General features: G+C 47.5%; 1 protein-coding gene across 1 annotated transcript in view; it reads right to left on the bottom strand.

Annotated features, from left to right (window-relative positions):
• LOC121167490 (MAGUK p55 subfamily member 7-like) overlaps window positions 1–13377 on the bottom strand; it is a gene marked incomplete at its 5' end in the record, with an annotated part of 68842 nt that overhangs the window by 7244 nt on the left and 48221 nt on the right. Inside the window, one exon of the mRNA XM_040996935.1 lies at window positions 3727–3807. Within this exon, the coding sequence (XP_040852869.1) occupies window positions 3727–3807 (81 nt within the window). The remainder of the gene's footprint in view (window positions 1–3726; window positions 3808–13377) is intronic.

Here is a 13377-nt window from a genome sequence, read left to right as displayed (position 1 = left end):
AAGTTATACTAAAATGACATGGTTATGAAAATGGATTAACAATTCCATTGGCTTTGTAGGCTATCATTTTGAAAGGCAGAATTACAGACAAAGAGGGAAAGACAGACAGACAGACAGACAGACAGACACACATACCCTTCTATGCCTGGATAGTCCCCCAAATGGCCACAGTCCCCCGGGTTAAGGCAGGCTTAAGTCAGGGGTCGGAAACACCGTCCAGGTCTTCTATGTGAGCAGTAGAGGCTAAGCACTCGGGCCACTTCTGCTGCCTGTCCAGGCACACAGGCAGGCAGCTGGACTGGAAGCAGGGCAGCCAGGACCAGAAGTTGCAGGCTGAAGGTCAGCTCTAGATCTGCTGCCCTTTCTCCTGAGACACACACGTGTGCACATGTCATGTCCACTCCTCCCTTGCAAAGGTGCTAGCGCTATCTTCCTAGACCCCTGTGGATCTGCAAATCTTTCTGCAGTGGGGCTGATTATGTCTCCGAGAAGAAGACTGAAGCAGAATAAAAACCAAGCTGCAAACCAGCTCAGGAGTGTCTGTACTCACGACAGCTGGCAGCCGCCCTTTCCTGCTGAGTGGGCCCACGCAACGTATCTGCTACAGTCCACCTCTAAGCAGGTGGACTGCGGGACTGTGGTGGGCAGCCACCTGCATGGGAAGGCACTGCCCCAAATGGGGACATGGGCACAAGGACCTGCTGGGAGCAACTTCAGCTATGTTCCCCAAGAAATGCTCACTTACTTTGTGAAAAAACTGTGAGGGAAGGTGAGGAAGACCCTGTGGGTTAGAGCGTGGCAGGGAGGAAACTGGAGAAGGAAGTGCTGTCATGTTCTCTGCCATCACCAAAGAACCAACCCTACCTGATACTGGGGAGATTCAGATGGCATTTAGCATCCAGAGACTGTTAGATGTCAACTGAGCTGGGTCTGGTGCTACGGCTCAATTGGCTAATCCCCCCCCCTGCAAGCACCAGGATCCACAAAGGTGCCTATTTGTGTCCCTGCTGCTCCAGTTCCCATTCCCGCTCCCTGCTTGTGGCCTGGGAAGCAGTAAAGGACAGAAGCAAGGAAGACAGGCAGGAAGGAAGGGCGAGCCTTAGACCAGAGCGGAGGTTTGAATCATGCCCTCAAGGCTCAGAATTGACCAGGTGGATCCCAAGCAACACAGCAGAGGTACCGGACACAGAACTGATGGTGCGGCATCAGCTGTCGGTGACCCACTGAGAGAAATGCCAGCATTCTACAGAACATTCTGAGAGAACTTCCACAAGTCACAACAGGGGTCTTTAAAACATTCCTGGAAAGTGGGTATGATGAAGAAAAAAACCCAACTATGCTTGGGCTTCAAATATTTTTGGCACCCAAATAAACTTATCTATTTTAAAAAAAACACTTTTTATCTTTATTTTAATTTTCTTGGAGAGACTCAATTAGCTCTTCCACCTGTTGGCTCTTTTTCAGAGGCCTGCCACAATCGGGGGAGGCCAAGAGCCTGGGCTTCCATCTGGTTTCCCAAGCCCTGAGACATCACTGCTGCCGCCCTGGAGCACAGCAGAAGGCAGATGGATGGCCAGTGGAGCCAGGCTCTCTGAGAGATCACCCACTCTGACCTCTGCATGAACAGTAAGTCATCAGAATGTATCCCCTGAGGCAAGGGGCAAGGCTCGTCTGCTAATAAGGAAATAGGCAGCTTCAAATGGGTCACAACATAAATGTAAAAACTGAAATTATGCAGCTTCTGAGGGCAAATAGAGAGTGTTTTCATGGCCTTGAGCTAGCTAAGGAGTTGTACAGAGAACATACAAAAGATACAACCACAAACACGAAAAGGATGGATGAAAATGTCATTACAATTAAGAAATTTTTTTAAAGGCACAATTAAGAGAATGGAAAAGTGGAGTGCACGGTAGGTTAAGCTACTGCCTATGACGCTGAAACCTTATTTCAGAATGCCCATCCAGGTTCTGGTTGCTTTGTTTTGGATCTAGCTCCTTGCTGATGTGCCTGGGAAAGTACTAGAAGGTAACCCAAGTACTGGGCACACGTTTCCCCTGTGAAAGTCCCAGACAGTGCTTCTGGCTTCTGCTGGTCCAGCCTTGGCTGCTGACGGCACGTGGGGAGTGAACCAGCAGATGGAAGATCTCTTTCCCTCCACCTCTCCTTTCCCTTCTGTCATATCACTCTGTCCTTCAAAGTAATTCATCTTAAACAAACAAATATATGACAAACTGCAAGCAGGGTGGAAAAGAATTAACCCTGTGGGTTTCTTGGAAAATCCCAACCCCACACTCTTTCTGGAACTTGCCACCTTCCAGACTAACAAGGCAAGTATCATTTCAGTAGCTGGAGAAATTGAGGCCAGCGTCTTTCAGGAACAGCAAGGCTATCCTGGCAGGTCACTGCTGCATTTTGAACTTTTTGGTATTTATAATCTTCCAAAGAAATGAGCTTTTATGCCTAATCAAGGGACCCAAAAGATGGCCTGTCCCTTGCAAGGGCTGCTGGTGTAGGCAGGAGGAGGAGCCTGAGATGGGTTTCCCTGAGCCAGGCTTCACTCCAAGCACAAGGGGCACCTGTGGGGCCACTGCGGTGCCCAAGAAGCCTTTCTCTGCCCAGGGGACAAGTGGCCCCCAAGGCCACCTCTGTGGGACAGCTGCGGAAGCTAAGACAACCCAAGCAGAGGAGTGAGTACCCTGTTGGAAAGGACAAAATTCCTTTTCCCCTTTGTAACCTGTTTTTGCACTCCTAAGTTTCTTCTAACTAGTTCACCTGTAAGTGTAACAACTGGTTTGTAAAAACGTTCTAATTGCCAAGTACAGTTTTTGTAAGAGACATGAATAATTAAAGGAGGGAAGGAAACTGTCTAATTCCACATTTTCCTGGACTTTCATCTCTACTGGTGGAAACTAGCAGTTGTATAACTTATGGCTGAAAATGATTATGAATAACAATTTTGGAAAATGTAGTAACAAGAAGTAACTGGAGGTAACAGAAAACTGTAATTTAAAAATAAAGTTGAACTCTTCCCAAATGAGAGAACATTCCTAAGGGCAATATACAAATGATTTAAGAAAAAAACCTACTAAAACCACTTGATGAAAGCCAACATTTCAATTTAGCCTTTCAGACAGCTTTCCTAACATCAACATATTAAGTAGTCAAATGGCATTTCTTTCTGGAGATCAAAATGCTTCCAGTATCACATTTCATCTGTAAGAATGCCTGAGGAAACCGCTTTCATGCAGATTTAACTGCGTCCTGAAAAGGAGCCGGCCGTATTTGAAGCAGAGGGCCGCTGAGCGCTTTCTGCCGGCTGGAAGCTATACTAAGTCATTGAGAAAACGCGTCTACTACAAGCAGTCTCCTTCAGCTCTCAGCGGTCTAGCTGCTCGGATCCTGAAGCTGGTGAAAAAGCCTGGAAAACACCAGCATGGATTGCAGGAAACAGGGCGGCACGACTTACAGCACCAAGAAAACATGTCAACGGCAACTTGAAGTCATCCGTGTGTTAGGACACACCACACACGGGGAGGCGGGGGAACTGAGAGAGCAGCCGTGCTGCCCAGCATCTCTGCGGTCTGCAGCAAGCCCCGGCGCCTCTCTGTGCAGCAGGGCCCTCCTCAGGCATGCTGCCCAGGGCTGGGGCCCCGCGGGCTCTGTGAGCACTCAGCACCCATCCTTAGCCAAGGCAGAGGGCAACAGGTTAAGGAGGAACCAACTCACGGGGGACGGTCACGCCGTAGTGCTGGGTGTCGCTGATGAGCAGCTTCCGTTTCAGTTCATTCAGCCCAACTCCCACGGGGCCTGAAAGACAGAACCAGGGACGTTCATCATGGAACAGAAGTACAGCACAGACACGTTTCTATGAGTGACCTGTACAGGTAGGACTGCCCACAAATGGCTATCCATCCTTGCCGTCCAAGTAGAGCAGTCATCTCCACTTGCGCATGACAGTGAGGACCCTTGCTGGTGGTGTTGTTTTGAGAGACAGAACGCATCTTCTGTCTACTGATTCACTCCCTGAGTGCCTGCCATGGCCAGGGCTGGGTCAGGCCAAACCCGAGAGCATTTTTTTGGGAACTCAATCAGAGCCTCTGTTGTGGGTGGCAGGGACCCTGGTGCTGGAGCCATCACCTGCTGCTATGTGGGTACGCATGGGCAGGACACTGCCTGGGACCACGGCAGCCAGAACTCCAGACACTCCCCTGTGGGACATGAGGGTCTCCGGGGGGTCTTCACTGCCACGCCAAATGTTTACCTCTCACACTTCCTTTGCTTTTTGTTTACTTTTACATTTAAGTCCCTATTTCTCCCCAAAAGCTGGAAACATTTTTTTTTTGTAAGTCTGCACAATTTTTCAGAATTAAGCTACCCCAAATTAAAGAAAAATGTTTAAGGAGAAGGAATGCTAATTAAACGGATCTGATTTTTTATGTTGTGTACATGTATGGAATCATCACCCCGATGTATCATTAGAATGAAAACAGAAAAGTTACTGTTTTAAACAAAACATAGTTAGGAGTACTTGAGTTAGGGCCCGGCGAAGTGGCTTAGCAGCTAAAGGTCTCGCCTTGAACACCCCGGGATCCCATATGGGCGCTGGTTCTAATCCCAGCAGCTCCACTTCCCATCCAGCTCCCTGCTTGTGGCCTGGGAAAGCAGTCGAGGATGGCCCAAAGCTTTGAGACCCTGCACCCGTGTGGGAGACCTGGAGGAGGTTCCTGGCTCCTGGCTTTGGACTGGCATAGCATGGGCCGTTGTGCTCACTTGGGGAGGAATCATCAGACAGAAGATCTTCCTCTCTGTCTCTCCTCCTCTCTGTATATCTGACTTTCCAATAAATAAATTAATCTTAAAAAAAAAAACGAGTATTTGAGTTTATTACCAAGTAATGATACCAGCAAGAGCCTGAGAGAAAAACTGGCTGGAACTCGGATCAATGGCAAATCCTCACCTTGCAAGTGCCTGGATCCCATACAGACTCTGGTTCATGTCCCAGCTGCTCCACTCCCCATCCAGCTTCCTACTTAAGGCCTGGGAACGGAAGTTGGCTTACACCCATGTGGGAGACCTAAAAGAAGCTCCAGGCTCCTGGCTTTGAATCAGCTCAGCTCTGGCCGCTGTGGCTGTTTGGGGAGTGAACTAGCGGATGGAAGATATTTCTCTCTGCAAATCTGATTTGCCTTTTCAATACAAATAAATACATTTTAAAACAAGCAAGCAAAAACCTGGCTTGTACAGCCTAAACAGAAAAAAAAAATAACCTACGTTTTAAAATTTTTTAATTTTACTAAAAGAATACCTTTGATCCTCACTTTATTTTGGATGCAATTTCTTTTTTTTTTTTTTTTAAAAGATTTTTATTGCAAAGTCAGATATACAGAGAAGAGGAGAGACAGAGAGGAAGATCTTCTATCTTATGATTCTCACCCCAAGTGACTGATACGGATCAGTGCTGCGCTGATCCGAAGCCAGGAGCCAGGGGATTTCCTCTGGGTCTTTCACACGGGTGCAGGGTCCCAAGCCATTGGGCTCTCCTCAACTGCTTTCCCAGGCACAAGCAGGGAGCTGGATGGGATGTGGATCTGCCGGGATTAGAACTGGCGCCTATATAGGATCCCAGCACATTCAAGGTGAGGACTTTAGCTGGTAGATCATTATGCCTGGCCCTGGATGCAATTTCAATTGTGCATATTAAATGCCTAGGACCCTGGCTACACTGAGCTTTGCTTTGGCAGCTTGTACAGAAAGTGCCAAGTCAGCACTGTGGGTGACCCATGGTGACCAACGAACTTGGTTAGGAGACTGAGACCACACAATGGGCCAAAGAAACCAACAAGAGAAGGCATCTTTCAAAGACAAACTTGAGCTGAAAAGTTTGAAAGGCATAAGTCGCCAATGGCTCGCACTCCCTTTCCACCTGCAAGCTTCTTACCACGGGATCTCTTAAAAGATGGAGGGTGCGGTGACCAGGAAGGAAGCCTCAGACCAAGAGGCCCTGAACTGTGCTCCAGTCTGGCGCCATCCTTGCTCCCTCCCCTGGCCAGAGGGTCACCCGGGGGTCCCTGAGCTTGAAGATATTCCTTTCTAATCCTGAAAGCAGGATGCTCCCTTTCTTGAGTAAATGGACGGAGGACTCGGGGATGGGCATGGAACCCAGGCCCTCTTCCTCCACCAGGTGCGAGTCAGAGTGATCTTTGGAAACGCTATGGTTCTCTCTGAGAATGAAGACACAGGTCCGGCAGACGTAAAAGCGGAGGGTGGGAATGCTGCACCGAGAGGGGTCAGGGTGCACAAGAAGGGGTGGGAATCGGGCACTTGCCCCTGTGCTAACCACCTGCTGCTGTGGAGCTCGCCCTTCCACTCTCACCCGCCCCCACCCATCTCTCCCCACACGGGGTCTTGGCAGCTTTCCCTGGCTCTCTAAGCCAATGCCTCTCAGCCCTCTCCTTTACAATGAATGTTTCATATTATTCCCTTTGTTTCCTGAGATGGAATTAACAGCTACTGGAGTTTACTAACACATAGTGTTTCCCGCCACCAAACAAACTAATGTATTAGCCAAAATGCGACAGAGGAAAGACAAAAATGTAATTTATAATAAAATTATGGATTTTAATTGGAAAGGCTTGGTACACTTAGGGCAGAAGCTCAAATGAAATCAGACGTCTGCATCTGCTTATTAGAAATATGTTTGTAGGGCCCGGCGGCATGGCCTAGTGGCTAAGGTCCTCACCTTGAAAGCCCCCGGATCCCATATGGGCGCCGGTTCTAATCCTGGCAGCCCCGCTTCCCATCCAGCTCCCTGCTTGTGGCCTGGGAAAGCAGTCGAGGATGGCCCAAAGCCTTGGGACGCTGCACCTGTGTGGGAGACCCGGAAGAAGTTCCTGGATCCTGGCTTCGGATCGGCGCAGAATCGGCCATTGCGCTCACTTGGGGAGTGAATCATCGGACAGAAGATCTTCCTCTCTATCTCTGCTCCTCTCTTTATATCTGACTTTCCAATAAATAAATAAATCTTTAAAAAAATACATTTGTATTTGTAAGAGCAGGGGCCCATTTGGTGCAAGAATAGCGAAAGAGCAGAGAGAAGCTCAGATGAGTTGAAACAAAGCCCGTGCTCAGATGCAGACCATGCAGCAGACCTGCGTGGACACGGTCTGGAAACAGCTTTAACTGCAATGAGGGAACACGGCAGGACTCCACACACATGGTCTGAGCACTGTCACTGAGAATACTGTAAACATACTCTTCCTGTGCCATGAGTCAGCACTTCCAGAACCAGGATGGAAAGTTTCTCTGTCTCTCCTTTTATCTGTAAATCTGCCTTCCTACTAAAAATAAATAAATCTTAAACAAAGGAATCACATGCAGTAAATTCTGCTATCGTCAAAGTCAAACTCATTATTGTATGAAGCAAAGGACAGTGAGGCGACGCACCTGCAATGCCTGGACATGGTGGGTAGGTGCCATGCTCAAGGTCACCAGTGGAAATTGGCAGAGCTCACATTTGAATTGTGTGCATTTTTTCACAAGGAATCACTAGGGAAGGAACTGAGTCCACTGTAGAAATGGGGGCTTAAGGGAAGGAAGTCTAGTTCCCTGAACTCTGACAGGAATGGCCATGTCCTAGAATGCACATGGGGCCAGGCTCTGCTGAAGGGACAGCTGAGACTTCAGGAAGAGCCGTCCTCTCCAAGGGGGATGAATGGAATACCGTTCTTTACCAGCTTTGAGATGTCAGGTACCAGGCAGGGCTGGCACTCCAGAGGCACACAAAACATATAAGTAGTTTTTAGAACTTGCTTTTTAACATAAGCAGAAAATGGGACCTGGCATTGTGGCACAGCAGGTGAAACTGCTGGCATCTCATTTGGGGACATGTTGGGAGTCCTGGCTGCTCCACTTCTCATCCAGCTCCCTGCTAATGTGCCTGGGAGAGCAAAGGATATTGGCCCAAGCACTTGGGTCCCTGCACCCACGTCGGGGACCTGGAGAAAGCTCCTTGCTCCTAGCTTTGTCCCGGCCCATCCTTGGCTGTTGCTGCCATTTGGAGAGTGAACCAACAGATAGGAGATCTCTTCTGTCTTGCTCTTCCTCCTCCAACCCCCTGATAATTCTGCCTTTAAAGTAAGTAACATAAATAGGTGTAGGCAAAGACTTCCTAGAAAAGACACCAAAAGCACAGGCAGTTAAAGCCAAAATAAACAAATGGGACTACATTAAACTAAGAAGCTTCTGGATGGCAAAGGAAACATTACACACATATATGTTACACACACATATATGTAGTTCTTCACTACACACACACATACACACACATCCATGTACATTCAAGGGAGACTAGCATACCAGAAAGTAAAGGTACTATGCTGTGTATGTCATTACTTCTGAATCAAAAGCTCCCAATGAGACTTATAAATATACCTCTACATAATGAGACTAGGTTTTCCACCTTTGACTGTACTTATCATGTCATTTAAACACCAGAAAGTTAAACGTGCAACTTGCACTAAGGAACTATATTACTGTGCTAATATGGGGGAAATGGCAGGAGGGGAGAATGGGAAAGCAGAAATGGAAGGGAAGGGTTGAATTTTTATACCTACAAAAATATCGTGGCAAACAAAAAATATATACACCTTCACCAGGCTGTGTTTCTTTGGTTAAAAAAAGATAATTTACTTTTACTCTGGAGAAAAATGACATGTTTTTGAATTAGTAGGAAAAAGCAAGTGACCCGCAGCATGATTTTCTTAAATTGTGATGGTACTCAGTGGCGACTGTGGATGAGGACTGTGAACCAGGGGTGTGCGTCCCTCATCCTTGCCCGCCCCCGCAGGCACAGCCAACAGAAGATCTCTCACCCCTCCTCTCTCTAACCCTGTCTTTCAAATCAATAAATAAATCTTAAAAAATAAAAGAAAACAAACAAAAAACCTATAAGACGACTTCGCAGACCTGCATTAGAAAGGAAGAACCCATGTGCATTAGCAAGCCCATGAGTTGATGGTCTTTGGAAAAACTTGTCAATTGGCTAATTAAAGGGATTTAAAAAGGCATGCTATTTTAAGTTGCTTTATGTATTAATAAGTAATGCTTTACTGAGAGCGGGCAAATATGTTGGGTGTGATTTTACAAAAAGGTTCATTCATTTTAACCAAAGAAACACAGCCCTGTGAAGGTGTTTAGTGACGTGGGCAGATGTTTGGTTTAGGGGCTGAGGCACATGGGGCATCCCCAACCCTATTAGAGCCCCAGGCTCTCAGTCTGGCTCCACTACCAATCCCAGCTCCTGCTAACGCACACCGTGCCAGGAGCAGGGGATGGCCTGGGCACCAGCGTCCCTGCCACCCACACGGCAGACCTGCACTGATTTCCCAGTTTCCAGTTTGGGGCTGACTTTGCCATGGGAGATCTCTGACTCTCAAATAAGTAAAATAAATTTTAAAAACTAAAAGCCCATATGTCAGTAGAGTTTCCATGTAGAATTTTACATTTCAGAAAAGTCACTGCTAGGTACACACAGATTTTCTTTGTATCCTAAAAGGGAAATGTATAAATATGCAAATCTCCTTCTCACATGCACACAGAATTTAGGCAGACAGGAGTATGACACCTCTACCCAAGCGACCTCTCAGCTGGGTGACATCACTGCTTCCTAATGCATGCTACGGCATGAACTGGAGCGTTTTCACTCTTCTGTTTCAGATCTTCTTTTCTATGCCACAAATACATGTAAGCATTTGTGATTTCGAACAAATGCTTATGCATGGAAAATCAGAAATATGATTAGCTAGAACACGAGTCCAGTTTGTTTTTAAAATTAATTGAAAGACGATGCCCCCCAAAATCCTTTTTTTTCCCCCCCTCTCATCCTGTACCGAACTTTCTGAATCTGGAACAGGCATTTACAACTGAAAAACACAAAGTGCAGGACAGGTGGGCAAAAGATTGAAGTGACAAAAGCCAGGGCTCCAAGTAATCGTTCCAGACCAAGTGCATGGTGGGACTGCCGTAAAGACCAGTGTGTCGCTCTCCCACCAGACACAGGGGTGGCGGCTCTGCTGCTGCAGCACACTGCAGCACACTAGACTACAACTTCAACCAGCTGCTGAGTCACAGTTAGTGCAGGGCAGAACGCATACATGCTTAGGAGAAAAACAACTATGCCTGTTGTGCAGCGACTGTAGTGGAATCAATGGAAGGTGGTGCGTATATGTATACATATGCATTTGAAAGGTAGAAACAAAAAGAGAATCTTCTACCTGCGGGTTCAGTCTCCAGATGACTGTAATGGTTGGAACGTGGTCCAGGAAAAAATCAGGAGGCAGTTACTGTAGCCAGTTACTTGGGCTTTCATTGGCTGCTTTCCCAGGCGCATCGGCAAGGAGTTGGAGCAGAAGCAGAGCAGCTGGGACTCAAATTAGCACTTTGCTATAGAATGCTGTAAGTGGCAGCTTACCGCGCCAAACCACAGTGCCAGCCCTGAAAAGTGGCATGTGTGTTCCTAAATGACATTCATGATGTATACAAACAACCAGCTTCCGGCAACTTTCATTTTTACGCATCTGGTACAAGAGGCAGGTCTGGCTGTTGCTCAGGGTGATGAGAGTCAGATTTCATTTCACTATTTAAATACGGATGGTGGGGCCTTGCCCAGGAGAGGATGATCACAAAGACCCTCCAAGTAAGGACAGGTGCAGGCAGCTGGAGAGCCCATTCAGGTTTATCACACTGCAAATGCAGGCAGCAGCTGCAACGCATTAATGATAAAAGCTGTTCTTATTTGGATGTATAGCCAATGCCACACTGCACACGGGAGAGGGTTCTGTGGCAGAGACCCTGCAGCTGAGCTCAGTACTTTCGGTGCAAACATGCAAACGATGTGGACAGTTCCTGCCACGGATGTGGCTTTTCCCATGTGTCCACCCCCAACTGTATCTGTTCTGCTTAAGATGGAAATGCTTTCGCATTTCCCTGCAGGCCTTTCTCATGGCATTGGCCAGACTAGTTACTTTCACTACTCAGAGGAAAAACTATCACAATTCCTGGTGTCTGCAATACACATCCAAACGGCCTCTGGTACCTGAAAAAAAAAAACCCTCATTCATCTGATTTACTGCAAACCATGAATCCAGGGAGCTCCCTGCATATGCCTGGGATCAGACATCTGTTGTAAAAAGTCTACTGATCATATTGAAGAGCTATTTTGTGGCCCTAGGGGGTACACACTCACACAAATGTGAGCCAGTTGGACCCACAATCATATTAGGAGACAGCTGGGGCTTTAGGTTTGAGAATGATGAATGAGTTTATAAAACTAAATGTGACATTCTCTTGCAACCAAGCTATACAAAACGTACAGTAACTACGTGACTCACAGCAGGTCCCAGCAGAAGCTTAACTGTTCTTTGTTGCGTCTCTTTTTGATGATTTATTCCATTTTATTTGAATGGTAGAGTAACAGAGATAGAGACAAAGAGATATTCCATTTACTGGTTCACTCTCCAAGTGGCCACAATGGCCAGGACGGAGCCAGGTGGAAGCCAGCAGCCTGGAGCTCCATGTGGCTTCCTCTGGGGGTGACAAGCACCTGAGCATGTGGGCCTCATCTCTTGCCTTCCAGGAATGGTAGCAGGGAGCCAGACCACAGTTCAAGAGGGCAGGACTGAAACCAGTGCTCCAATGTGGGACTCCAGTGTGGTAGGGAGCAGTTTCAACTTCCTGTGCCAACACTGGCCCTGGCTGCTTTCATGATAAGAGAACAGTCTTATGAAGCACCAGTTATGCTAAGGTGGAAAGGAAGGAAACAAAAAGAAAAACCAAAAATGGAGTGAGCGGCTTATTGAAAGCAGGATTTTTTCCCCCCGTGGCCGTTATTACACTGTCTGGTTACATACCCATCTCACCTCTGTCTCACAGCTACAAGCAGAGTGTGCGATCAGATCGGAGGCGAATCTGCCCTGGAGTCCAGCTCTCCTTGGCTAAGGAGCACAGGGCCTCGGCAGTATCCTTCTGGCAGACCTGGCTCAGAACGTAGCCCTTCAAAAAAAGGCCACCACCATGCCCCGCCTCCACATCTACAGCGACTTCACCCGAAACCACTGGTTCTCTTGAGCCCACCCACCCTTTCTCTTCTACAGGTCCTGTCCCCTTCGGCCAGTTTATGCCTATGGCTGCATCATCTGTGCTCACCTCTTATGCCTACATTCTGGGTCTGCCTTTTCCCATGGGACTGTGAACAGCCTGAGCAAGCATGTGCTCCCAACAGAACCCAACAGCGGAAGGGGCAGAACTGGATTCATGCTCAGAAATCAGGTCCAGTGTAAACACTGGAGAGTGATCAGGGGCACAGAATGCCCACTGCGCTTCTCCCTCTTCTCTACCTGGAAACACCCCATGCACTCCCACACCTGTGATGATGGCTTGCGGGGGAGACCGACTCCCATAAGCCATCAGTTGAAGATGCCAGCCTGTAAATGGGAAAAGTATCACTAAACATCCGCATTTATGGCTAACACTGTCACATGGCAGGTCAAACCACCGCCTGCAACGTCACATCCCACTTTGCCGGTTCTACTCCAGCTCCTTGTTAATGCACCTGGAAAGGCACGTGGCAGACCCAGATGAACTTTCTGGCTCCTGGCTTCAGCTTGCCCCGTCCTGGCCCTATGTTCATTTATGGTGCGAACCAGCAGACAGAAGAGTTTTCTTTCTTTCTGTAACTCTGCCTTTCAAATGAATACACAAAATTAAGATAGATAAACTGAAAAATGATGCACATTTGGTTCTTAGCGTTTGCCTTCCTCCCTGCTTTCTGGGGCACTCTGTGATATGCTGCAGTTTCCTGGAAGAATGAGGAGAGTCTAATGAATGCCTATCCATCCCAAGTACATCTACAATAGTCTTCGGACAGCAGGGGAGACCCAGCACAAGGAAGAGGACACCACCACCTGCTGCTCGTGCTGGAGCTGTGTAACAGCCACAAAGATTTATTAGTGGTTTCCTCTTAACGCTTCATAACCAGACAGAACGAGTCACCAATTGTCTGAAGAGCCACGAGATGAATCGCTGCCCTCTCACGAGAAATGTTTTTGGAGCTTTTGAACACCAAAGATTTCTCCCTACTTCTCCCCTTTCCCCCCGAACATTGCCTGATGCTGAAGATAAGATCTGCCATGTAGCAAAGGGTGCTGAGTGCCTGGTGTTTGGTTTTAACATACATTTTAGAAAACACTTTAAAATGTACAAGAGAAATGAGTGGAAGTTTTCACTGAGCTGTTTCAGTGGCTAAAATGTGGCCTGGGAAGAATACAGCTAAAAGATAAAGAGGAGACGGACAACTTCTGGTCATTTCATGTGTATGTGAAG

Source organism: Ochotona curzoniae, unplaced genomic scaffold (genome assembly GCF_017591425.1).
Source record: "Ochotona curzoniae isolate NIBS_2020 unplaced genomic scaffold, NIBS_Ocur_1.0 patch378, whole genome shotgun sequence".
NCBI classification, from domain to species: Eukaryota; Metazoa; Chordata; class Mammalia; order Lagomorpha; family Ochotonidae; genus Ochotona; species Ochotona curzoniae.
Note: the sequence above shows the minus strand (reverse complement) of the source record. Positions and strands in the feature narration are given on the sequence as shown.